Source organism: Dunckerocampus dactyliophorus, chromosome 6 (assembly GCF_027744805.1).
Source record: "Dunckerocampus dactyliophorus isolate RoL2022-P2 chromosome 6, RoL_Ddac_1.1, whole genome shotgun sequence".
In the NCBI taxonomy this organism is placed as follows: Eukaryota; Metazoa; Chordata; class Actinopteri; order Syngnathiformes; family Syngnathidae; genus Dunckerocampus; species Dunckerocampus dactyliophorus.
The window spans coordinates 23,531,961-23,557,845 of record NC_072824.1 but is presented as its reverse complement, the minus strand read 5'-3'; the positions used below and the strand labels follow the sequence as shown (position 1 = coordinate 23,557,845).

At 42.2% G+C, this 25,885-nt stretch overlaps 4 protein-coding genes across 14 annotated transcripts in view; 2 read left to right on the top strand and 2 right to left on the bottom strand.

The window, feature by feature from the left end:
- slx4 (SLX4 structure-specific endonuclease subunit homolog (S. cerevisiae)) overlaps nucleotides 1-20,534 on the top strand; it is a 28,933-nt gene extending 8,399 nt beyond the window's left edge. For 4 of the 11 annotated variants that reach the window (XM_054779311.1, XM_054779310.1, XM_054779303.1 and 1 more), the window contains 8 exons: nucleotides 447-622; nucleotides 713-859; nucleotides 962-1,131; nucleotides 1,196-3,315; nucleotides 3,459-3,558; nucleotides 3,885-4,184; nucleotides 5,175-10,829; nucleotides 15,344-20,348. In XM_054779311.1, coding sequence (XP_054635286.1) covers nucleotides 447-622; nucleotides 713-859; nucleotides 962-1,131; nucleotides 1,196-3,315; nucleotides 3,459-3,558; nucleotides 3,885-4,184; nucleotides 5,175-5,550 — 3,389 coding nt within the window. In that variant the 3' untranslated portion in view covers nucleotides 5,551-10,829; nucleotides 15,344-20,348. Of the gene's footprint in view, nucleotides 1-446; nucleotides 623-712; nucleotides 860-961; nucleotides 1,132-1,195; nucleotides 3,316-3,458; nucleotides 3,559-3,884; nucleotides 4,185-5,174; nucleotides 10,830-15,343; nucleotides 20,350-20,451 lie in introns of those variants that run through there. The other 7 variants (XM_054779308.1, XM_054779306.1, XM_054779307.1 and 4 more) reach the window with 7 other exon arrangements.
- On the bottom strand, nucleotides 6,317-12,207 carry mcrip2 (MAPK regulated corepressor interacting protein 2). Its single transcript, XM_054779317.1, has 5 exons — nucleotides 11,716-12,207; nucleotides 11,542-11,611; nucleotides 10,689-10,822; nucleotides 7,579-7,686; nucleotides 6,317-6,746 (listed from the first exon to the last, which is right to left on the bottom strand). The coding sequence occupies exons 1-5, from the start codon at nucleotides 11,771-11,773 to the stop codon at nucleotides 6,676-6,678; spliced, it is 441 nt and encodes a 146-aa protein (XP_054635292.1). The 5' UTR covers nucleotides 11,774-12,207; the 3' UTR covers nucleotides 6,317-6,675.
- On the bottom strand, nucleotides 12,819-21,194 carry gde1 (glycerophosphodiester phosphodiesterase 1). The gene is made up of 6 exons (XM_054779314.1): nucleotides 20,635-21,194; nucleotides 18,115-18,290; nucleotides 15,733-15,838; nucleotides 15,372-15,464; nucleotides 13,744-13,955; nucleotides 12,819-13,656 (listed from the first exon to the last, which is right to left on the bottom strand). Exons 1-6 carry the CDS (start codon nucleotides 20,890-20,892, stop codon nucleotides 13,509-13,511), a joined length of 993 nt encoding a protein of 330 aa, XP_054635289.1. The 5' UTR covers nucleotides 20,893-21,194; the 3' UTR covers nucleotides 12,819-13,508.
- A 363-nt stretch (nucleotides 21,195-21,557) lies between these two features.
- On the top strand, nucleotides 21,558-25,155 carry tmem186 (transmembrane protein 186). The gene is made up of 2 exons (XM_054779095.1): nucleotides 21,558-22,841; nucleotides 23,215-25,155. The coding sequence occupies exons 1-2, from the start codon at nucleotides 22,839-22,841 to the stop codon at nucleotides 23,869-23,871; spliced, it is 660 nt and encodes a 219-aa protein (XP_054635070.1). The 5' UTR covers nucleotides 21,558-22,838; the 3' UTR covers nucleotides 23,872-25,155.
- The last annotated feature ends 730 nt before the right edge of the window (nucleotides 25,156-25,885 follow it).

The following is a 25,885-nucleotide window of genomic DNA, read 5'->3' as shown; positions in this document are numbered from 1 at the left end:
TTGTTTAGATATTTCAGGTGTCACAAAAGCAAAAAATTTACGTCAAAGTGAAAGCTATGATTGAAATGTATTTTTTTTTGCAAATTTTGTGTGTTTTTCCCTTTTGTTGGGAACTGATATTTTCCTGAAACTTACCTATGTTCTACTGCTGATTACTAAAGAACGGAAAAAGGTAGAAACAAACTTTTTTTTTTCTGATGAAAGACAAGAGTGTAATCTTTCTTTTGGTAGGTTCCATGTGTATGTAGCCATAGAACACAATATTCTGTGTGCCCTGAAAAATTGGTCAAAATCCTCTAAAATGGACGGTACTGAAGGGGTTGTCTTTTGAAAAATGGCTGGGATTGAATGAATTAATAGCGCTAACCAAGGTTCCACCGTATATGCATGTACAATTTATACTCACTTTTACCTGTCATAAGTTGTCGCCATTCATGTTCCAACAGACAGTTCGACGACAAACCTCCAAGTGAGTGGCTTCCTTATAGATGAGAAGGCTGACCTCTGTGTGAGTGGCTTTTTTCCTGAAACAGAACACACCCCCTCACATGACCTCCAGGACCAAGCAGGAAAGTCATTATGTCAGCCTGGAGCAGCTAAAGAGTGTATCAACCAGCTATCCGTAAGACCGTTCTCCAAAGTTTGGATATTACAAAATTAATGCAATTCTTCCTATTGGACTAACTGACGCGCCCATTTCATTTTACTTCAGGTGCCACTATCCACATTGGTATCAAACCTTAGCAGCATGGTTAACAACCCTCAGCTCAGTGACTTGCAACTCCAGGTGGACAGTGGGGAAGTGTTCTTTGCGCATTCCTTCATGGTGTATGCACGCTGCCCCCTCCTGGCACAAATGGTAACATTTTGCATACCGTATTACAACAGACTACAGCTTTAACATGCACTCATAATTGCTGTAAAGTGTTCTGTCATTTTGAGGTGATGTTCTTACTTCCAGGTGCATGAAAGTGGGTTTGGGGTGCAAGAGGAGGGAATGCCTGCAGCTCAGAGGGTGTTGATCAGTGATATGCCCGGACAGGCGGTGCTGGTTCTGCTGCAGTACCTCTACACGGCCCGGTTTTCCCTTCCATCATCTTTGCAGCCTCATGTACTGGAGTTGGCATCCAGGTCAGTATGGAGGATAATAATAATAATATGCTGCTCCAACCAACTTCTCTCCTCCTGTTTTAAGGTTTGATTTACAAGAGCTGCAGCAGCTGTGTGAATTTACCGCAGAGGATGCCTCAGCTGAGTATGATGACGGAGATTCCACCAACCACGTGGAGCCTCTCAGCAGCCGTACAGACAAGGACTTAACGGCGCTCTTCAACTCCATGTGGAGCCATGATGACGATGCGGACGGAGATGGGGGTGACGAGAGCGGTCTCGAAAAGGCTGTTGACGCCACATTAAGCGACCGAGAGATCCATGACGAGCAAGTGAATCAGGAAGAGCTGGATGAGATTTATGAGTTTGCTGCCACACAGAGAAATAGGGATGAGGAGAAGGAGCGCATGGAAGAGAGTGAGAGAGATGATGGAGGAGTGTTCAGCAAACAGACTGAACCTAGAAGGACTTCTGCAGAATATAGTGAAAAAATCCCACAGAAATTTGACTCTCATCTAGATCATAGCTTGGAGAGCAGCTATAATCGCCTCTTCTCAGATACTGAAGGTGTCTACAAAGAGGAGGAACCCTCCTTCTGCCATCCTTCCTCTAGTATCTCTAAATGGCAGAAAAACGTTTCACCTCATGCTTCTTCTTCATCAAAGCTGTCTGCTAGAGCATTGCTTCAGTCCTCAGCAAGTGTGGGCAGTGACCTTTCCCCCAATACATCCAACTTGCCTGTCCCGGGTGTATCTCCAGATCAGGAAGGTAACTGCAGCAGTCCTGGTGTCAAGGAAACAGCTGTTCAAAAAGACTGGTTATGTTTAAAGCCAAAAAGTCACGTCCCACTGATTTCTAATTCACGACACAAAAAAGAACCAGAGCTGATAGTTTTGTCAGACTCAAGTGAGGAAATGGAGGTCGCTGCGGCTAAGGTCAGTCCCGAAAGCAAGCAGAGCTACACTCACTTAAAACCTAGCGTGTCCTCAGAGGAGAAGCATGAACCATCTCCTAATCAACCCATTCTAGGTAGTGAACAGATGAATGTAGATTGTTCTCCAGAGGTTTCCTGGCTCATCCCTTCTACGCCAGTCTGCAGCAGTCCCACAAGAACAAGCAGAGACAGTTCCACTCAGACCAAAAGCAGCATATGTAGGACACAGCTGTTCCCTAAAGATGACAGTTCAATGTCATCAACATTCAATAACAGACCTCAGGCACCCAAGAGTGTTTCAACGCATGTTGGCCGAATGGGAGGTAGTGATGCCATGTTGAAACTGGACAATCCAGAAGTGGACTCTCCAATGTTTACAAACCCAAAACCCTTGCACCTCTCAACCCTTTCTCATCATCACAGTTCCTCAAAGCAGGAGACATCTCTCCTACTCCGCAATAAGCCTTACAGCAGCACCCCTCTGCACGCGGACGTGCTCCAGCACCATGTCAGGCCTGACACCTCGCTGCTCTGCACAGCCCCTGATGTCCAGAGGTCCCTCAGTGAAGAAGGTCATGGGTCAGCCTTTGAAAGTCCCGAGAAGATGGAGTTTGGGAGCTTGCATTTCTCCCCTTTTTCTGACCCTTCTGACCCACCCTCTTGTACGTCTCACACAAGTGTTCAGAAACGCAGTAAACCCTCCAGTGAAAGTCCTGCTGGGCCAATCAGTAAGCTGACAAGGAGTAGAATGACAAGTGAAGAAGAAAAATTAGAGGCAGAGTTGGATAGGAGAAGCAAAAATGAGGGAGAGCAAGTAGAAGCAAGAGGTGAAACTGGACTGCCAGATGCCGAACAGTCTTGTTTTGAGCAGAGCTTCATGCCCATGGACGAGCCACCAATTGCTTTCAACGACTCGTGGGGCTTCGACGCTTGTGATGACGTAGCGGGGAACCCAGGCTGCTTTAGTTTGAGGCTGGATGACAGTGGAGGATCCAGCCGACAAGAGCAGAACCCTGGGGAAAGACGTGTAAACGGGTCAGCCTCGTTTACGAGTAGCTGCAGTCCACCCAAAATCCTTACTCTGCTTCCATCTACCAGTAAAAATTCTCTCACTTTCATGCCATCGCCACCTCATCCCACCACTCGTAACCTGACAGAGATGACTGACAGCGTCCTGGTTGCAAACATATGGGACAGCTGGGGGGAGGACGAAGAGGAGATTCTTCCTCTGTCTCAGAGGCTGAAGCCTCCTGCCCAGCTCAAAACGCCATGTAAGTACTTTTGAACAGCAGCAAAAAGTACAAAAAGTAAACCAGATCTGATTTTGACAAACAACAATTATAAATGCACCAAAGATTCAGCTGTTGCATTGATGGAACGATGTAATGCATTTTTTCTTCTGTAACTTTTATAGCATCTTCTGACAATAAAAGGCATCACACTCTGGAGCCCATCACTCCCATGCCTAACTACTCTGATATGGATACTCCCGAACTCAAGAACAAACTCAACAGGTTAGTCCGTTTGTCACGTTTTCACACTTCCACCATTAATTCAGGGGTGGTCTGTGCTTTTCACGCTGACCAGCGACACGGGGAAAAATTATTAACCAAACATTTGAAATTGGTTCAAAGATAAGGAAAGTGAAACTGTTGATCAGAGTCGACCCTAACCAAAGTGGAGCCACAGGTGAGATTGCGCCCCAGCCATTGGGATGCACAGTTCCATCAAAGTTGTAGAGGGTACCAAAATATTTATCGGTACTGTACTACATTTTGGCACCCCCATGCTTTGGGTAGCAGCAGAGGCTTTACAGATCCCACTTTCCTCATCTATGCAGGTTTGGTGTCCGTGCCTTACCAAAGCGGCAGATGATCCTCAAGCTGAAGGAGATTCACCAGTACACCCACCAGCTGCTCAGCTCTGAAGATGAAGACGAAGCCCAGACAAAGCTCCCTCCCTCCAAGCCGTCGGCCGCTGGCTGCTCTTCTTGCCACAGAGTCCAGTTTAAGGAGCCCAGAGTGCCTGCTGCCATATCTCCGGGGAAACATGATAAAGGGGAAGAGGCGGACACGGAGCCGCTGTCTAACTCTCAAGACTCCAACGCCTCTTCAACTACTGCAAGCGAAGAATCTGAGAGGTATAAAGTGTATGCAACATGTAAAACCACTCACATCACCTTGTTGAGTTACAACAATGTGTTTATTGTTGCCTTCACTACAACTACAATAACAAACGTATTGCTAACCTGAAAATGTGTACGCATTTTTTGTACTCTGCACACATTTTGGCCCTTGAATACGCTTGTACGCTTCGCTCCAGGTACACATGTTGTGCATTTTACTGGTTTAAGTTTTTAGGTCAGTCTGTGAAACTTGCATAATGCCTGTGTCAAGAAAGCAGTGTACATAACACCGACTCCTGCTTTCCACAGCAATCTCTCTTGCTTAATGTGACGTGCACTTCCAAAAAATGTATAACCCTGCAGACCATAAAGGCTGTCATTGGTTGGCTTGTACAACATTATTTCCCGTGTGTATATACAGCCCACTTCCGCGAACGTCTTCTCGAATTTCGGGTCAACATTTGCAATAAAAATGACTGTCGTAATGCATTGATTAGTTCCAGCTGCAGCAACACTCCCTTCTCTCTTTACCATTCACTCGCTCACGATGAAGGAAGCTACGAAGCAAAAAGTTGTGGTTGCTCACAGAGTGGACAAAATACAGCAAAAGGCATAATATAGCGAGAAAAAGCTGAAATGTTATTAATAACTAATAATAATAAACATGTCTTTGAATATAAAGTATATAACGGGTTTATTTTTTTTCGCTTTTTTACATTTCTTCAAGGTTGGCTGGTGTGATTTGTTGTTCTGTGTCAAACAAAACTGAGCTTTATTCCACCAGGTGCAAAGATAAGAGATATTTGTTAGTTGAGTTACTGATTCCCACAAAACTTTCTGAATGGACGAATTAATATTTTTAATAAGGATTTGCATGAAGAAAATGTATTTTCACTTTTTGTTTTAAGTCACAATTTTTTTGCCATCCCACGATGACGCAAAAGAGGAGCAGTAAAAAACAAAAAACAACCTATTTAAAACTACTTCCCCCCCCTTTCCATGCAGGCCCAACCCAGAGCTGTGTCCTTCCTCTGGTGGTGATTCTGACAGCGACGGTGGTATCTCAGCTTCCCAGGCAGCCACACGCCTCCAAGATCGCTTGCAGGCCGTGCGCTCATTCATCCTGTCCGACTCTGACTTGTACAATCAGATTCTTCAGTATCAGCCTCTGGTCCTGTCTCAGCTCCAGGAGCGTCTGAAAGCAGCAGGGATTCGCTTAGGAGCTGCCAAGCTGGTGGACTATCTGGACACCCAGTGCATCACCTTCACCACGGCTAAACCAGGACAGCCCGCACCCTCTCGCAGGCGAGTCAGGAAAACAGGCAAAAAGGCAAAGGCAGCAGGGAAAAGAGGTGCTCCAGCACAACCTCCAAAACTGTGATGTTAAGAATGAAAACAGGTAGGGAGGAAGCCATATGAAAAATGAAAAGATGTTTTTAAGGACTATGTTTTGGTTTCTAATGGAACAGTTTTTACTACTTAAGCATGTTTCTTCAGGACAGGTTTTTTGTATTTTAAGTATTCTAATGTTAGATTTTAAAACGTGCTTTCACTAAAAATAAATGTTTTGCATGAATTTGTCAAAACAGTAATTGTACCTTTGTTAGGAACATGCTTGAGGCTGAATGTAAAAACTAACCAGTTTCACCTAACTTAGTGGTGCGCTGGGACACCGGCAAAGGCGTTAAAATGTCCAGATGAAATGTGCAGATATATTTACATTGTGAGGTTGCACATTGTAACATTTTCTTTAATTTTAAGTGAGTAACGCAGGAATTCTGAAGGCAACATTCAGGCATATAGTATACAGGAGGTAAGTATAGCTGTACTGCTGATACTAATTAGGATTGTTTGGTCCTGGCCGAATTATTCTCGATTTGCCATTTCTATTTTGGCATCACACTTGGCAAGAATGAAGACATGAACATACAATATATACAGTTGCACTTGAAATTAGTGAACTCCCATTGTAAATTACTTTCAAAATGTATAAACTTAAGCGACCGTTTGTAATATTAAAGTATTAAGCAGTTTACATTGTTTTTGTTTTGCTGGTTCATTGAAAACTTTTGAAACTCTAAGCTTTGCAAAGCAATAGTATTTACAATGGGGGTTGAATAATGACTTTCTGTTGCAATGCAAACATGCCAGCGTTCTGAAAAACATTTTATTTTTGCTCTTCAGTAGATTCATATCCAAAGATGAGCCAGAGTACACACAGTGAAGCACACTTGAGGAACAAGGGAAGCTCTTCAACAAGGAAAAATAATTTCAATCAAATGTGTTATTCAAGTAAAGAGAGGAGCCTTTTGCAGCAACACATTATCAGGGCTTTTTTTTTGTGCGCTCAGTATTCCCTAAAGCAGCATAAAGCTCCAGGCATCAGATCAAGTTCCAAAGGGCAGATGATTCTTCACACGGAGCATCCTGGAGCCCCTTCTTGACCCTTGTGGTTCCTACGCTGGTGGAGCATAGAGACATTGTTTCCCGTCTTGTCTCAAAGCAGTCACGACAGGCCTGCAATATTTGCAAGGAAGCGCTGAGCCCACCACTCCTCCAAGTCGATGGGGACAAAGTCTGTGAGGAAACCAACACAAGGTGATATATTCCTTTACTATATGAATGTTAGGACTCTACTTCTACAGTCAAATTCTCCCCATATATAAAAGCATCGCAGGCTGCCTTGTGCATGTCAACGCGACATGAGGCGCAGCAAACCCCTTGCATTGGGAGAAACAATAAGTCACTCAATTGCTAAGAAGTAATTTCAGTGTTTCAGTGACTTTGCAGCCTGTGTTCATAGCCTTAGCCTTCATTTACGTCAGCACTAAGGTTGCATTTTGCAACCAACCTCATGTTTCTCCATGTCGAAGAATGCTATGGCATCAGATAGCGGGCGCAAATCTGTATGTTTGTCTTCAGCCACAATTTAAAATCTACATTATCACAAGAACCCTATTGTTTGTGAATATCTGGCAAATAATGGCTGAGGTTCTAATGTTTAAATAAGCACCTTTGTTGTCACCATCCAATAAATTGAGATCAATACAGTGAAAGGTCATAATCCAGTACAGGTGGTCCTCGGGTTGCGCCGTTTCAGGTTTGGGGGTTTTGTGCTCCCATAAATGAATGAAAAAGTATTTTGGTCGGTGAACACTCCTCCTAATAAGCCACAAAGTAAGGTAAGGAGTTGTTTTACTTTTCTAAAATTACTGTTTCATTTAATGTATTTGTTACAGTATTTTATGCATTCTGTGTATAGTGTGACTCATTTAAGAGTTAATGGATGGATGGAAGATCCGATTAACACAAACTCTTGATACATCACAATCTAGGAAAGTTGCCCATTTAAGAATAGAGAACAAGCACAAAAGCCTATCTATTGGAGTGAATTAAAACAGGTACTTACTCTTCATGGCAGTACTGGGAGTCTTCTCAGTGTACTGGATGGGTCCTTGGCTGGCCATCGATTCCCCAACGTCTCCATCTCCCAGCTTCTGCTCCACCTCCTGCCACGCTGAGGGAAAGTTTACAGTTTACTTATTATGGTCTGGCTCACATGTGACTACAGTTGTCAGCTGGGAATAGACTTTCACACTTGGATAAGAATCAAGGTTTTGGCTGTGTGGAAGAGTTCAACCTTCAGCTAAGGGCTATTTTAGTTGTAAGGGAACCACAACCAACAACCAGTTAGTAATAGTGCACAAGGTATTCGCTGAATACCCTGTGCACTATTACTAACAATAAGCATAACATACAGTAACAAAATAAGCATAACATGACTGTACATCACTGTACGTGTATTCAAAGAGTATGACAATTATGATGCTACAAATGCAATTCTTCCAAACCTCTGATACAAATGTGATGCAAAATTGACTTGTTTGATACCTATGTGACATAGTTGTGACGTGCATTATAGGTGGTTGTACAGAGCAAATAATTGGTCAATTTGATGGACAATGAACTGACACCACTACTTAAAGATTGTAACGAGAGAAGACGGGAGAGACCACTTATCAACCTAACCTGACAAACCTGTAAATAGTTTAAGTGTGAAATAAAATTCAAGAAAATCTAAGTCCTCAACGATCTTCTCAGCCTTTCAAAAGAACTTGACACAGGGTGCCCTTACAGATATAATAATGCTCAGTTTTGATGTGGTATTCATTTAATATATTAGACATTGACATGGTGAATGAAAATGAATTTCTAGGTGTTATAGATGACAAAATGATCTGGAAATCCCACATTAAAAATAAACAAAGTGAAATACTTAAATACTGAACAAAGCTAAATTATAACCAATATTAGAAATAATAATATGCAATGTACTCCAATGTATGTATGCATCTTCAAAATAAATTAAACCATTACCATTGTTGTAATTTAGAACTGCACTGTGTCCTACTGAGAATTTTCGATGTTGGTCCCATTATTATAAACTAGAGGGCAGAAACACCAGGGCAGTATGATTAAATGTAGCAACCACAATAAGAAACTGTTTTTGGGAGGGCTGAAAATATTGAATCAAAAGTCTGTGCCGCAAGCTGCTTGAGGCTGGTCCCAGCAGTGTCTATACAAACAACTTGACGCACACAAACATCCTCAGAGTTACTCATTTCCACATGGCTGTGACTTGCAGGGCATGTGGGTTAAGCTTTAATAATAAACACATTTAAGCTCTAGAAATATTCCTGCAGCATAACCAGTGTTAATATGTAGCTGCAGTTTCATTTGTGATCAACACCGGTCTTTGTACAAGTATATCTCTAATAAGTTACCATTTAAATTTTAGGTGCGCTTTTTGGCAAACACTTTGAACTCCTACCTAGCAAAGTATGAGTGAACAAGTTGGCTTAATGAGCAGCCTTTTTATCAGGATTATACATGAACTGTACCTTGTTGTGTGCCAGCGCAGGAGAGTAAACATGCACTGAATCTTATCTCTTCTGAGACATTTATATCATTATATTTATTGTGGCTCTCGGCATTGCTTTAATGTGCTCCGCCTTTGGCTCAACTTTCTTGTGAACACGTCATGAATTAACTACTTTCACTGCCTCATTGTGGAAACGGATTCAACAAGAGACAGAACATAGACAACAACGAAGTCTGAATAGGAGCGGTTGAAAACTGTGCACGAAATTGTGCACGATAGCCCTCTTATGCGGCAAATGATTCAAAAGCACCAGATGAGTGTACTGCGAAGCGAGTTTAGTGGGTTAGCGAGGTCTGTTGAGTCTACAGTCAGGCTTGCCTGTACTATGAAGATGCCATCCATCCATTCATCTTCTTCCGCTTATCCGGGTCCGGGTCACAGGGGCAGCAGTCTTAGAAAGTCCAGACTTCCCTGTCCCTGGCCACCCCGTCCAGTTCCACCGGGAGGACACCAATGTGTTCCCAGGCCAGCTGTGAGACATAATCCCTACAGCGTGTCCTAGGTCTGCCCTGGGGCCTTCTCCCAGTTGGGAATGCCCGGAACACCTCACCAGGGAGAGGCCCAGGAAGTAACTGGACTAGATGCCCGAGCCACCTTAACTGGCTCCTCCCGAAGATTGCTAACCTAGTCCCGACCAGTTTATGTCCAGACTTTCATCTTAAATTCGGCTACAAAAGTGCCGCTGTTTCACTGTCTAACTCATTCAGAGATGGCATCAACATTTACTGAGAACCCGGAGCGGGAAACAACTACTTTTTCCAAGATCACACTGATCCACTAGCATTCCCTGATGAAATTCTCTGTAAGAGATATAGGTTTTCAGGAGAGGGAATTTGCTTGCTTTTTGAGCCGAGCGTCAGGAATAAAAATGCAATGTGAAATATTATATTAACCAATGTTAGCAGATGTATATGTCACAGCAGTCTTTGCCTGAGTACTCAGCCTCTTGGTCTTCTTATATTACAATATTTGCTGGAGGAATAAGCACTCTGAGGCATCAATCAACTGGAACAAATCACTTCTTTATCCGAACAAAAACTTGTCACAAAGAAATAACTGGTCACAATACACGTCAACACTGCCATCCAATGCTCACCATGAGGTACAGCATGTGAAATATATAGCAGTAAAATATTCAAATTATAGACATATTTCAAAGATGAGTTGTTGCTCCAGTTTATTTTTCAAAAAGGGGTGAGTGTTAATATGTAAATGTTGCAAAAATGTCTGAAAGTATAGTATAATCAGTGTTACGCATTTACACGCTCAGCATTTTCTGCCTCCCTCGCTCTAAACAGTGTTGTGTTTAGCAGTGATATTAACACTAAATGCTCCATAATAATTACTCGCTCCTCTTCTCGCGCAGAAGTACAAGAATATGACGTCAAACGCCCTCTTTTTATGTTGAAGGCGCACTGTGCAAAAAGCAAAGAACCGGACTTTGCACAGTTAGTTGATAACCACCGTCGCAGGACCGTTGAGCTTTGTTTGGAGAATTTAGGTTTTCTGGAGCTGCATCATGAGCACAAAGTCCGGGTATGTTGAGCCACTTTCGCAGTACAGGCCTCTGGTCTTACCTTCATAAACAAATTTGACGTTCTCCTCGTGTGCAGGTGTGAATCCCTCTGCTGGGCTGTCGACATTCTGCATGGATGCACCGTGGTAACGCTTCCCATTGAGGCGGTTGAACACGATCTTCGGGGGTGGAGTACTGTGGGGTGAGACTTTTGTCAATATCACAACAAATACACTTGGCACTACCTGCTCACCCTCATAAACACATTACTGTGGGACTGTCTGTGTGTGTAAACACACCTCATACGCACCTGGTCCACCAGAGAATAAGAAGATGCAGCAGGAGGGATCGGCGTTGTCAACTTATCTATATTTTACAATTAATCAGTCCCGTCTAGATAGTCTTTTTCAAAAACGCGACTCGTGTCAAATCTAGTGAACAGGCTGAGATGTGAGGTGAGATGTCTCCTGGGATTGAACGTGTTTCAAGTGGCAAAGGTATAGATTTGTGTGTTCAAGTTAAAAAACATGGCGGTTTGTCTTCTATTTGGTGGATTTATTAGGCTGTGGCAGTGTTGGAGAAAGTTACAGTATGTATAGGTTAAAAATAGGTTTTTCGATATTATACAAGGTTGTTTTCTCTTTCAAAACTAAAGTTTGGATTAGTCTGTGAACACTTAGTGTCCATGGCTAGAGGATTGGTTTATCCCAGCAACACTTAAAGGAGGCAAACAAAGATATTGTTCTAGCCAGGTACAACAGGTCCCGGGTGAACGACTGCCGGTACAGACCGTGAACCACCACCGTTTGACCACTCAGGTGAGACTCGACCACGAATGCCACGGAAATGTGACGTGGTCGCATGGCGCACGTGCCCTGTAATGGGGGCCCACGCTCCAAGGAAAAAATACTTACTTGGACGTGAGCCACGTTGTCGGCTTGAGCTTCAACTCGGCTAATTTGCTGTCGATTTGTTGCGTGGGACCTACAGCAAGTTAAAGCACACGTTGTAGAATCATGCCACGTTACATTGCATCATCATACTTTAGGTAACAACACACGCACGCGCGGACGCTGGCTTCCTCTCACCTGTCGTCCTCCGTTGTGTAACCAGTTTGCTGGGCCCTCTGGTGATTGTGTACATCATGTGCCAACACCACTGTCAAGTGTCCAGCCCCGGAAAGATGTCCACTCAAACTTCACCACCGTGGTGAAAACGTCACCCGGCTCAGCTGCTCCACAAGTCAACCAGAAGTGTGTGCGCGGGAGTGGACTTGTTGCCCGGCTGCGTGAACACGGTCCCAGCCGCTCCTCCAAACCCGCGGTAAGGTGTTCTCCCCGTGGCGTGTAGGTCATCCAAGGAGAAACTGGCTTCACATGCTGGGGATCACCCACTCACTCACTCACTCACTCACTCACTGGGTTAACGCGCACGTTGTGTTGTCCAAGGACAGCGACGCTATTGTGGAATACTTTGTCTCCTCTGACCGGTTGGAGCAACCGTGCTGTTTGCAGTACCGCTGCTGTGTGCCTGGACACAAGGACACCGCTCACTTTATTTCCACCACTATCGTGTTTCCCCCCACCCGGCGTCAAGTCAACTTCCTGTAGGCGATTTCACAATAATGTGACAATTCGTTCAATTAGCGTTTCTGTCATGAGAATAAAAGCACGCCAGGTTTTGGTTTAAGGGTAATACTTGTATGCTATTCGTAAAGCTACAGATACGGTGACAGCGCTGTAAGTCTTTAGCATATTTATACTTTTAAGGGGGGCTGCAATCACAGTACAGCCTGTAACTAATGTATAATTTATTAAGTATTTAAGTCATTTTTATCCGAGAATACTGTATTTGTTCACATAGTTAAAATTAAACTCATCAGTTAACAAAAAGTGGCCTTTATTTTGAAGTGAAAGTCTTCCAATTTCCGGTGTAGAGGTCACGCTTTATATGGGCTGATTGGGCAACCCCCTCTCCGTGACGTCACTTCACGCCCCTCAGACGCAGTTGGGTTTTCTTTAAGGGGGTGGGGTGGGAACTTACCTTTCACCTATTAAACTAAAGCCGTCTTATTCAACATCAATTACATTGAATGAAAGTGCTGTAGTTTGGAAACTAATAACCTCCAATGTCACTTCCTATATTCAGTATATATGCTGTAATTTGAATAAAGACTGGTTATGATGGCACATACGAGTATATTATAACATTTATTTATCAACATGCAGACATTTGTTTTCCACAATATATACAGCATATACATACACTGTATAAACACACAGTAGGTCATTTCCCAGATTAACTGGAGGAAACGAGGATCATCTGTGGGTCAGTCTTTGCACTGACGCTAAAGTGTAGCCTCGTCGAGAAGCGGCTCAGACAGGCTTATCCAGAGTGAGATCCACCACGATTAGCTCTACTATGTGGGTCACTCACCTGAGGCCACAAGCCAAGAACAATAGTCTGAGTGTTACGTCAGAAAGGTGTTTGTATTGTAGGTCCATTTATCAGCTTAAGCAGAACAGCAACTGTTCTCAAGAGGACATCTGTACAAACACATTACAAGTGGTTTGTCAAACACTGTGAGGAAGTAGCTTCCTGAGGCAACATTCCTGCAGTCAGGTGAAAATACTTTTTAAAGTCGTTTCTGGTGTGTATAGGAAGGGTTATATTGAAAAATTGCAATTATAAACAATTGAAATATGTCCACTCAAACCTAAGTATTGATTTGAGGTTTCACTGTAGACATTTGGCTACCTTTATTGCTGCTGCTGGCCAAGTGGGAGATATTGTCTGCCACCCTGGCTATGATCACATGTTTATTACAAGCACAAAGTCATGTTGTGCATATTAAAAGAATGGCACCAGTGTGGTGGGAGTGTCAGTAGTGAGGTTCACAGTCCTCCACAAGGCTGTCTGTGATGTAGCTGACTTTCAGCAGCTCTTGGTAGTGTTGCTTCTCCACTCCTGTGTTCACCGTCCAGGCGACCACCTCCACCCCTCTCTGGCTCCAGTATTGCACATAGTCCCTGTAGAAGAGCAGAGCAAATGGTGACGTGACACTCAAGATTAGGGCGAGGATGAGAGCATAGATGGATTGAGCTGCACAAACTCACGGCGAGACAAAGTTCTTCTGCACCAGGAAGGCCGAAATGCCACAGAGCCTCCACAGCACGTGATGGTGCGCCCAATCCAATGCAATGTCCATTAGCGTCAGCCAGTGGTGTTTCCATGGTGACGAGTAACGCGGGGAGCCATCTCCAAAGCGACTCAGGCTCCATGGCCTGTGGGTCAACGCAGTGACTACTTGTGGGTCAGTCTGCCTCATCTGAAATGTACAGAAGAATGACAACATAGCTAAAGCTAGTTTGCACCTAGTCAGTGTTTTGGGAGATAAAACGCATTCCCTGAAGTCAAAGTTGGAGGTGTCTAAACTGTTTCCAACTGTTTTGATGGCTGGAGATTTTTCACTTCTCTTTATTAAACACGCTAAAACAAATGCAATGTAGGCCAAAATATGCCAAGCAGTTCAATATATTTAAAGAAAATATAGCCTCCGTCTCTGCTTTGTGTTGTGGTTGCAAAATGCTAATCATTACCAGTGTTAGTGGGATTTCTTCTATCATCGCGCCTTGTTTCTCATATCGTTTCTTTTTTTTTCTTTACATTGGTGCCCTGTTATCCCTTTGTCTTTTTGTGTTTTTTTTTGTCTTTTTCAAAATATTGCCGGGCCAATAAAAATCTTATTTGCGGGTAAATAATGTGGACCCTCCACTTGGTCGAAAACCAAACGATTAGGAAAAATTCAACAAAATCCAGATTCTCACCAAAATGTTATGAGTTCTTGCTTGGTCCCTGTGCCACCCTTCTACGTTTAGTGTATTTTAAGTGTAGTCCTGTATAAATGTGCATTTAAACAATAACATTAGTGGCAGCCTTGGACTTTTTTTTACAGCACCAGGAGTGGACTGGGATAAAAATTTGGCTCTGGACTTTTTGGTTCAGATTGGCACCACACGACCCCCCATTACTAATTTCCTCTTGTTTATTAAAAAAAAAATCTGTGTCACATGTTATGGCAGTGATGCGCATCCTTTGCGCATATGGCCCCCTTGCACAAAATGGGCTACCCCGCCCCATGAATCGTGGGGTCCTACAAACAGACAAACAGGGCTTGTTCTGCGTGTCGGGAGGGGCGACTGACTGTGCCAAATCACCCACTATGTTGTGTCTGCAGTGGCATGTTCCCGGCCTGGCTCGGTATATTTACTCACCAAGGCAAGGCACAGCAATAAATAAATAAATACATAAACGGCCGTAAATCAACCCACTGATCAGTCCCCCGGCAAAGCTCCCGGTATTCCTGATGGCCAGTCCGCCTCTGCATAGTACTATTACTGGTTTTATATGTAAAACATTTTCTTTTACTACTAACAGTTACTTGCATAAATTCTTGTAGCACTTGAAAATATGTAAGTATAATAATGCATAATTAAGTAATTACTGTTAAGGTTTTTGAAGCATTACGTGTATATTTCCATTGTTTTTTTAGACAATGTTTTCGAAATGTGAACACATCGAAGGTGCAGCAGTTTTGACGGTTGAACTGTGTTGTTGTTTTGGTAAAACAACTGACATTACTTGTGTTGAACAAAAAATGCTGCAGGCTTAAAACGTGATTCTTAGTGAAGCCAAGCTCCCTTGATTCTCACACAGGTAGATCCACGCTCCCAGCCACTCTCACCTTGTAGATGACCTTGGGCTCGAAGGAGCAGACGATACTGCTGTTGTACAGGACTGGGTGCTTCTTATGCAAAGCTGAAAGAGCTGCAGCTGCCTAGGAAGGAATGGACAGCCGCATGGTTACTATAGGTCAGTCTGTGTGAGTGTGTATTCCTATCCAAACACTCTGGAACTCAAGGATGTTACAGTCTGAAAAACAACCATTGCTGCTTTGCATTCCTTACTGACAAAAATATGCTGAGTCAAAAACAACAAGCCAGTGAACAAGCTAAAAAAAAAAAACATTAAATATGTGACTTAAGTGCCAGTGTAAATACATGAAGACAGTCAATTTCAATTCAAATCTCTTTTGTTGACTGCACCTTGTCTGGATGGCCTTTCACGTCAAAGTATATGGTGAGCTGTAGTTTGAGGCATTCTTCCACAGCCTGCGCCAGTGTTGGGATCTTCTCCCCAGCAAACCTGTCCCTAATAAAAAGAAAACATATTAGTACTATTCCCCTTAGAAGCCATCAACATGATCTTGAAGTTGCTCTTTTCAGGCTAAATTACTACATATTGTAGTACGCCTTTCATTACAGTCTTAGAAGGCTTGTGCTCTCCTGTCACACCATCTGGAAATATTTTTCATAGCAATAATTTCAAAAGCTTACTTGAAATGTAATCACTCTGAGGCATCTGGATACATGAGACATTTTCAGTATTTTGTTACTGTTACTGACAGTAACAGATGCTAACCAAGAGGTGGGCAAACTACGGCCCGCGGGCCAGATTCGGCCCGTTGTTCTTTTTAATCCGGCCCGCCGAAGATTGTACAAAATTAAGGTTTGATGTGAATGATTGCATTCATTTCATTTGGACTTGTAATGACGGCATTTCAACACCAGGTGGCGCCGGAGGCGCAGTGACTTGAGAGAGCCATTTCCAATTACCGCTCTTCTACTCGCTCGCAAACGTTACCACAGATGGATCGCCAAATGTGACAGGAAAAAACGTCGGGATGCTCAAGAGAATTCAGGACAGGTGAAAGAGGACAACCCTGAGCAGGAGGTCATGTTTCTACACTGAAGTTTGGGAAAAGTATGTCAACGTGTGTGGGAGCTCAAACGGGAGATGATTTGGTTCTTGGAGCTACTTGAGAATACTGACACATTTCCTGAGCTGAATGTTTGTCAGTTTGTCTTTGTGATTTAGCGTTTACTGTGGACATACTGGCACATATGAACGAGCTGAGTGTGAAGCTACAAGGGAAAACCAGTTTGTGCATGAACTGCAAGCCAACGTCAGAGCCTTCAAAGCCAAGCTGGTTTTATTTTCCAAGCTAATGTTAATACTTTTAATGTTTTTTTCTGGTTATGTTTCATATGTACTGTTAACAAATGCAATTTTTTTATATGTATCGTATCTTGTGCTGACCCGGCCCGTCTGTCAAATTTTAAAAGTCAATGTGGCCTCCGGCCCGAAAAGTTTGCCCACCCCTGCGCTAACCCCTTTGCATGCAAAACTAGAAGAAAAAAGGCATTTAGTTGGTTGTGTTGTTTTCAATTCCAATATCAACCATCAGGTGGCGGCAGAGAATCGTGTAGGTTCGGCCTTTCAAAGATGATGTACTGTATGGGCGATTCCCCTGAAAGTGGTACCAGAGAGGGTGCTGTCACTTCGAGGGGCATGACGCACATACTACAGTGATTTGCAGCTAAAACCACATTTTTATGACTTATTAATTTGTTAACTTATTTAACATTTTTCAACAACTAGCAGAACATGAACGTCGCGGAGTGCACCCTGAGGAGAAGGGGCATAGATGGATCTCCACTCATTGTGCTCATTTGTCATTAAATGCAGGTGTCATGTTTGAATAGAAGACTTAATATACTCAACATCTGCTGATGAGCTACCTGTTGGAGACCTCTGTGACTGTCTAAAGCTGATGTGATTCTGTTGCACAACTTTGACGCACAACTATTAAGACAAGCCATAAGTATTATAAATGACAACAAGAGAGCAACATTGTTAAGTGACACTTTAAAAGAGTAAGTTGTGATGATGATCGTAGATCGTAGCTTGCCTGACAAAATCAAGCTGGCTGATGCCGCCAGCCGGCATGTACACAAAGAAGATTGAAACGTGAGTGATCACACACGCTGGCATAGGTGGGCTTAGCATGTGACACACTGTCGTGAATTGATTCCACATTTTACGGGCTATTGTTCATTCTCCCGATAATAAGAAACAGAGTGAAAGTTAACACAAGACGTACTTGATGCGTATCTGGTCACATATGCCAAGTGCTAGCAAGGCAGACTGGCGATTCCGATGCACGCTTATCAAAATAAAGCACAGTTTAAAATTTTAAATTGTTGTTTAAATTCAAACTAACTGTGGTCAATATGTGCGTAAATAATAAGCTGTATATGTATCTATATAGCAAATATATCCATTCATACAATATATTACTTTAAATTCTTTCCAAGTTAAAAAAAACAACAACTCAATTTTAAGGTGTGGAAGCCTTTATTTTGTAGTGGCACACCCCCACAATCAATTACATGTAGCAGAAACCCTGTAGATGATACAGTATAGCAATATATATGGAAGTGATGCTTTATTTTAATATGAAAATTGGTTCGAAAATAACTTTCAATTTTGCTTGCTATATTACGCTTTTGGTGACCCTTTCAGGACACTGACCCATATATATCATTAAAATACTGGAAATGGACGACAAAAAGGTGTAACGCTACCTGAGTCGATGTTTAGCAGCTGCATCCAGCTTCCCCAAGTCAGCAAATCTTATTTGACTGAGGGGTCCTGATCCGTTTGTGGTCCGATCCACACTCTCGTCATGCATCAGGATTGGAACTCCATCTGCAGAGAACTCCAGGTCCAGTTCTACTCCTGTGGCCCCGTTCTTGCTTGCCTAGTACAGGACACATACAACAGTGAACAGGACTTGAGCACAAAACATCACTTGTTTTAAGTCATACTCCCAAAAAACCATAATGACCACCTTGTATGGGAGGGAATGCTGGGAAACAAGATGGCGCTGCTGTGTTTGGCTTGCCGCCTGCTCCTATGCATGGTGGTCTTTAATGTTATTGTTTATGATCGCCTGACACTCCTTGACATCGGCACCACATGCAATGTGCTTGTGTAACCGCCCATAGGCTGGCATCCGGTACAGTCAAATGTTCCACCACCATTTCTGGCGTCTATACCACCACACCTGAGACGTTCTATCAGCCCACGTCCCGTCCTTTTATTAGCGTTGAAGGCCATTAATGGCCTTGCTCCAACATACTTGGCTGAGCTTTTAACTGTCCATCACCACTCCAGGGCCCTGCGCTGTTCTCAACACACAACAAGTCCCAAGAATGAAATACAAAAAATGAGGGGGATCGCGCTTTTGCTGCGTTCGCCCCCACACTTTGGAACTCCCTTCCACCTGCGTTACGATCTACGACAGAGTTGTCAGTTTTTAAATCTCTTTTAAAAACTCATTTATTCAGACTGGCTTATGAAACACGATGATTATATGTATTTTAGTTGTGATTCTGTGCCTATATTTTTATTTTTTTTATTTGGTTTTAGTTGTGTTTATTCCATCTTATTCAATCTTACCCTGTTCTCATTTGCTATAACCTGTTTTTACTCTTGTGAAGCACCTTGGGCACCACTGGCATGTTGTAAGGTGCTACACAAATAAACTTTGATTTGATTTGATTTGATTTGATTTGTATCTGCAGGCATATGAACACCATTCAGAGATGGCCCGGCCCGACTCGTTATTACACCTCAACTTGTTTGTACACAGCATACTTAGTACATGAGGGCGCACATTTTGACAGTGTAGTGCTGTCCCAAATCAATTACTGTCATTGCACACAAACCGGAAATATTATCACTGGCCTGTCACAATAACAAATTTTGCTGGTGGATAATTGTGCTACAAATTATCGTCAATCGATTTCATCGAAAAACATTTTTTTAGACCATTTTTCAATAATTGTCATGAGAGGTGTACTGCACTGCGCAATATAACCATTAAACTCCGTCGCGGTTGAAGATGCGAGTGTCTTCCATCACATACACACGAATGGAGAAGCGACAGTGCGCAGGGACACGGCGAGAGAGCAATTTTTTGAGGGGGCATTTTTATAATGCAAATGTATTACTCTTTTGAACGCATATTGTTCTGAGAAGCCTAACTCCTAATAACTAAGCAGAACTACGTTCTTCGTCATGGAAATCTGACCAGAAAGGGACTTGTGGGACCAAATTGGGGGGGAAGTCACTGTTGGTATAGTCCACTGATGATGAGGACGTCATACAACTTCATGACAAAAAATCAGAAGTGTCCCTTTAATTCATCAATTGTAAAACTATAATTGTAAAACTATAAAAATGTGTTTTGTTGTAACATTTTTCGCTCTCTGAAATGGATTAGTTGGATTTACATTATTTCTTATGGGAAAAATTGATTTGGTTGACGTCCATTTCGGTTAGTTGTACCTTCTGGAACAAATTAATGACGCTAACCAAGGTTCCACTGTATGTTTACATGGACCAGAATAGTCAGATGCACAAAATAGTTAAGTTTCTCAATTTTTCATGTCTTTATGAAATCCTCGTTTACATACACACTCTAATTGTATCATTGGTCAAACGCTGTGTGCCTGCCAACCGCTTGGGGGCGATTGTGGTCATTTTAGCTAAGGTAAAGGAAGATAATGCTACATGCCAATAGCTGTCACGAGCAGAATCCATCTGGTCAAATGGACAAAACTTTCTATATCTCGTATGTGCGGTTTTACTGACTGCTTTGGTTCATGTTGTTATGGTAATGTGGTTAATTTAGCTCCCTCCCTCCCCACTGTCTTCATCTTTCGTGAATTTAATGTTGTTAATGAGTATGGTTGGATATGTGTTTTTTAAGCTGGTTTTAACCGAATTCATGCAATAATTCAAATAATTAAAACCTCCAATCAGTGTCAGCTTATTATAAGCGACTTTGGGGTTTGTTTGTTTTTTAAGTCGCTTGAAAATTCCCAATTTTCCTGTTGTTATGGGCTTGTTTTCAGAGCGGTAGCCGCTTGTTTCTCTCTCAAGACCTGGCAACACTGCCCCCATGCCTCCACATATCTAGGACCGGACCTGGCTCGTCTTCAACACGGAAGTGCCGAGACAATGTCAAATGTAGTGCTTATTTTAAAGTGAATAAATGACTGCAGGTGTGTGTTACAAAATACACCGTCCTATCTCACCTGTCGGATAGCTGCGATAGTGTTCTCTGGTGCGTCGTGTCCGCCGCCCCGGTGGGCTACCACCGACACCTTGCCAGACCCGGCCGGGTGAAGCACTTGGCGGGCTCGGCTGGCCGGAAGCTGCGGGAAGCGAAACATGGCCAGGAAGAGATAGAGGACGCCCGTCAGGACACTGGACCACACCGGACTACGGGTGGCCAGCAGAACCACCACGAAGACGACGGTGTAGAGCGAAACCTCATCGCCCAGCTGCAGCATATCGTCCCCGGATCCAAGTGGTCGAAGATGGTAGCCAGGGTACGGTCCGATGACGTGAGAGTAGGCGAATGATCCGTGTCTCCTTAACTGTTGCCAACTTTTCAGTAAGAAACGTAGCTATTGGCTATTCTAAAAGTCGCTACATTGCGTCATCGTCTAATTTACATCCGGTTTGCATATGATGTAAGAGATGCTCTAGGAAAAAAAGCATAACCTCGTAAAAGAGACAAAAAAGTGAGTAAAACCACCATAATTTAAATGGCTATTGAGAACGTCTATAAATGAGCACAATTGAACAGCGTGATTGCCGTGTTTATTCTATGGCTCACATGAAGATTACTCGGTGTGGTTTGTGAGTAGCACACTCTTCTGGTGAGTATATGTAATAGCATATGTGTGTGTGTGTGTGGGGGGGGGGGGGTCACTTCACCGCTGTGCCTTAGCCCTGACTCAGGTTAATCAGTTAAAAAAAACAGTAAATTACAGCAGTAATTGCTCCAAAATAAAACATATTTCATTATTCATACTACTGTATATTATATTCATTATATCGCTGACCAAGAGTCTCAAACATGTTATGTTAGTACAAAAATATGAAATAAAAAGAGTTTTTTGTGACTGAGTCAATATGAGTTGGTTTCGCCTTGGCTGCTAGTTGAGTGACGGTGGGAGATTGCAATGAAGTGCCGTTATTTTTGGAAGGGACTGGAAAAGAGAAAGTCAGAGCCATCAGGTGCACAATTTAGAAAGACAAAAGAAGAAAAGGAAAACCAGAGGCCAAAGATAAAGGTATAACTTAATATGGTTACAAAAAATAGTTTTTGTAAAGAAAAACTAGTAGTGTAAATGTGTAAAAACAAACAAAAAATAGGAGGGAGGGGGCGCCACAGCGTCGGTCCGCCCAGGGCGCCATTGAAGCCAGAACCACCACTGCTTGTAGTTACTTGTTTAACTTATCTGACACAATGACAGGTAAGTGACCGAGTCCGAATGAGGCTTGAGCATAATAAGTCTAATCAGTAGTAATTGCTCCACGTTTGTCCGCCATGATGGTGAGCAGAATCCAGAAACAGACGGCCCAAAATACAGTCCAGAAGACTAGATTTGTCATTTTTCAAGGTCCCCCAAAACAAAGACAGGTATGTTATAGAATTATAACACTGGTTACAAATAAACAGGACAGTGGACAAGACGTAAAGTGTATATTGTGTGGGACTCCCACACAATACAGCTTAAAGCTAATTTGTTTCTCTGGGTGATTAGTTGAATTCATGACAAGTCAGTGATGATGATTTAGCCTTCAGTCTATCAAATGTATTAGGACGAAGTGAGGGGGTAAGTCACTGTTGAAGCACTACACTGCTGATGGGGATGTCATACAACTTCTTGTCAAAAAATCGGAACTATCCCTTTAATCACGAGGCTTGACACACTAGTTTAATTAAGACACTGTTTTTAATAGGTAAACATGAGACTGGGAATATTTCCCAAACTGGTATGCATTTACATAAAATTCGATGCAGTTATTAACAAATAAATGTTTTTTAAGTGTTTTTTTTTTAAATCATCATCAGTGTTTGTCAACAGTGGAGCAGTTTTTCTTCTTTTTTGTTCAATTACTTCTGACCGAACGGGCCACAGATAATAGACAATAATGATAATATAAAATACAAAATATACAGGCAAGGGTTTACGTCCTGTAAAAACAGAAAATTGTGACGTCTGAAAACATGTAATCGCTCCCAACCAGGAGATGGCAGTATAGTCGGCTTTGTACTGGTTTGCTAGATGCAGTGGGAAGAGGATGAACAATACTTCCGGGTTTCTTGTGTGACACAAGTGAGCTGACCGGCTTGGTCCTGACAGCTGCTAACACCTCGTGGTTCTGCCTGAAAAGAACCTTACGACATCTTTTCATTCGGCTTCTGTATTTTCTGTTCCCGGGGATGGTGAGAGACTTATTCATACTTGCAAAATAAACGAACTGTTTTAATCATGGCAGCAGACGTCTCGAATGATACGTTTATTAGCATCTTTTCCTCAACACATGATGTTCCATTTGTATTTAGCAGCCATAATTACAAATATGAATATAATTTAAAGCTACATGAATATATACATATATACCCACTCGTGCGGTTGTATTGTTTCGTTTTGACGTGATATGAAAGTACATAAACATTTCTGCAATGCCATTTCTTGATAATATTCTCTTATCACAGTTTGTGGTGGAATAGTACTTTATATGGAAAGGTGTTTGTAATAATTGTCCCAATGTAGCCCTAACGCCAGTATCACTTCCTTTTGTTTGTTTCCATTCAGATCTGTTCAGTGTTACAAGGCAGGTTAAGGTCCCACATCCTGTCCCACATAAGAGCATCATGCCAGCTCACAGGTGGACAGTTGTCTTCTGGTTCATCCAGGCTCTTACCCCTCCATCACAGCTGCCATGCATTCCTTAATCCCCAAATCACAGCTCACAAGAGGTACTCGGACTTATCCACACAGAAATTTGACGTGTTTTATAAATTCCCTCACATGAAGCTCCTTCGAGCAGTCTCTAGGCTAAAATTACTCCAAACCGGTATCACTGTTGTTATCCTGCCCCCGGTGTACACTCTGTACCTCATGGGAGACGTTCCTCTCTTTCTTGTTAGCTACTCAACAGGATTAGCTTTGTTTGCCGGTGTCATGTTGTACACGGCCAGTTACTTCCTCCGAAGGGTGGTGGGCATGATGTACCTGGATTCAACAAAAACCACGCTCAAAGTGTCCCACTTGACTTTCTGGGGCGGGCGCCATGACATCTACATGCCCGTGTCAGATGTCATGACCGTTGGGGACACGGGGGACTCTTTCAATGAGAGCATACTAAAACTGAAGCGATACAGCACTCCTCAGACTTTGTACTTCTCCACGCATTTTGGACAGGTGGTGGACAAACAACAATTTGAGAAGGTATTTGGAAGTTTAAAGTGATGCTGTTACGTCTCAAAGTATGGATGTTTGGTTTTATTGGTACATTTCAATTGTTACTGTTCATTTCAGCAGGATGGTGACATCTACATGGAAACTAGTGTTTGATGCACAGCATACTGTATGATATGATTGGTTAGATCAGGGGTGTCCAAAGTGCGGCCCGGGGGCCATTCACAGCCCGCGGCTGTGATTTTATCGGCCCGCAGCACAGTCTAAAAATGTAATTTAACAAGAAAACTACAACAACAAAAAAAAAACACCAGCAGCAAAAATGGGAACGTCAAATATTAATTTAAGAGAAGAGTTGCAATCTAGCAAGGAATAAAAGCCATCATTTCACAAGAATAAAGTCATAGTATGAGGATGTCAAGAAATGCCATTTTAGTAGCATGAAGTTGAAATATTAAAGAAACCTTTTTTTTTTTAAGTCAAAAACAATGAATAAAGTTGTCATTTTTGGAAACTTAGGTTGGGGGAAAATTTAGAACATGGGAATAAAGTCAAAATATCAGAAGAAAATATACAAGAAGAAAGTTGAGATATTTTGGAAAAAAAATGGAAGAAAGAGAAATTTTACCAGAGTAAAGTCAAAATATTAAGAGAATAAAATAGTTAAGAAATAGTAAAGAAAAAAGTTGCAATTTCATGAGAATAAACTTGTAAAATGAGGGAAAATATAATTTTTAGTAACAATGTTGAAATAAAGAAAAAATACATACATTACATACATTCTCCTCATTAGGGTCGCGGGAGAAAAAGTACATCATTTTTTAAAAGTTATAAAATAATAGTTGGGAACTTAAAAAAAAATTGGAAAAAGCAGATATAATTTTAAAGCAATAATGTCAAAATATTAAGAAAAAAGGTCATCATCGTATGAAGAACAAAAGTGGCAATTTTACAAGAATAAACTATTATGGAAAACAAATCATTTTTAGTAGCATTTCACATATATTAAAAAATCTGAAATGCAGTTTTTTCTCGAGCTACATATAGCTTCTTAGCATATCTCTATTTGTTGGTTTACATAATATCAAAGTGGCCCTTGCATCCTTTCATTTGTCAGAACGTGGCCCTCGGTGGAAAAAGTTTGGACACCCCTGGGTTAGATTAAGGTATTCCAAAACTGATGTAAGCAGCTACACCTGCAGTCTTTTTTGCGCCCAAATATAATAATCTCTAAAACTGTATTTGCACACGACCATATTGATGGAATACATGGATTAAAAAAAAAAATCATTAGAGCTGCTGTTATTTTATTTGTTTGGAGAACAAAATAAAGTTGTCCTGGTGAAGCCACTATTGGTACTGCATTGATAAGTGATTCACACTTGGAATAAGGAGTGGAATATGAGGAGCTCTCTTTCCTGCCCCCTAATGCCACTGCCATTCAAGCAAGAGAGAAGATCACACAGAGATTTTAGGTCAGTCTGCCTGTTAGCCATCTTTTAAAAAGTGAGAAAATTCAGATAGAACATGCATGTGGAAAAATCTCATCATTCAACATTTTAAAGTCTACAGTAATCCCTTGCTTATTGTGGTTAATTAGTTCCAGACCCAACTGTGATAAGTGAATTTCCGTGAAGTAGGATTATTCGTAGGTAGAGCATAGAAAACCTGTTTACGACCTTCTCAATACGGGTTTTAACATTATCAGAGCCCTCTAGACATGAAATTTAGTCACCTTTACACTCGTATGACCCAAAATAGTAGGTACGCTATTGAATGGAAAAACACACTTTTTGGAATTTTTCCCATCATCCACAATATTTATGTGAGACATGAACACGTATTTTCTCCGGGTACTCCGGTTTCCTCCCACATTCCAAAAACATGCAAGTTAGGTTAACAGGTGACTCTAAATTGTCCATAGGTATGAATGTGAGTGTGAGTGATTGTCTATATGTGCCCTGCGATTGGCTGGCGACCGGTCCAGGGTGTACCCTGGCTGTCGCCCGAAGTCAGCTGGGATAGGCTCCAGCATACCGGCGACCTTAGTGAGGATAAGCGGCAT

Bases quoted from the DNA above. Each gene is read 5' to 3' on its own strand.
- gde1 (XM_054779314.1), bottom strand. From the start codon at position 20,892: ATGCTGCAGCTGGGCGATGAGGTTTCGCTCTACACCGTCGTCTTCGTG. The intron at 18,291-20,634 runs GTGAGATAGGAC...GTCCTGTACTAG, and splicing joins CTATCGCAGCTATCCGACAG to GCAAGCAAGAACGGGGCCAC. The intron at 13,657-13,743 runs GTGAGTTTGTGC...GCTCTTCTACAG, and splicing joins CAGAAGAACTTTGTCTCGCC to GGACTATGTGCAATACTGGA.
- mcrip2 (XM_054779317.1), bottom strand. From the start codon at position 11,773: ATGATGTACACAATCACCAGAGGGCCCAGCAAACTGGTTACACAACGG. The intron at 7,687-10,688 runs GTAAGACCAGAG...ACTTTCCCTCAG, and splicing joins CGTCAAATTTGTTTATGAAG to CGTGGCAGGAGGTGGAGCAG. The intron at 6,747-7,578 runs GTAAGTACCTGT...GTTTCCTCACAG, and splicing joins TCCCAGTACTGCCATGAAGA to ACTTTGTCCCCATCGACTTG.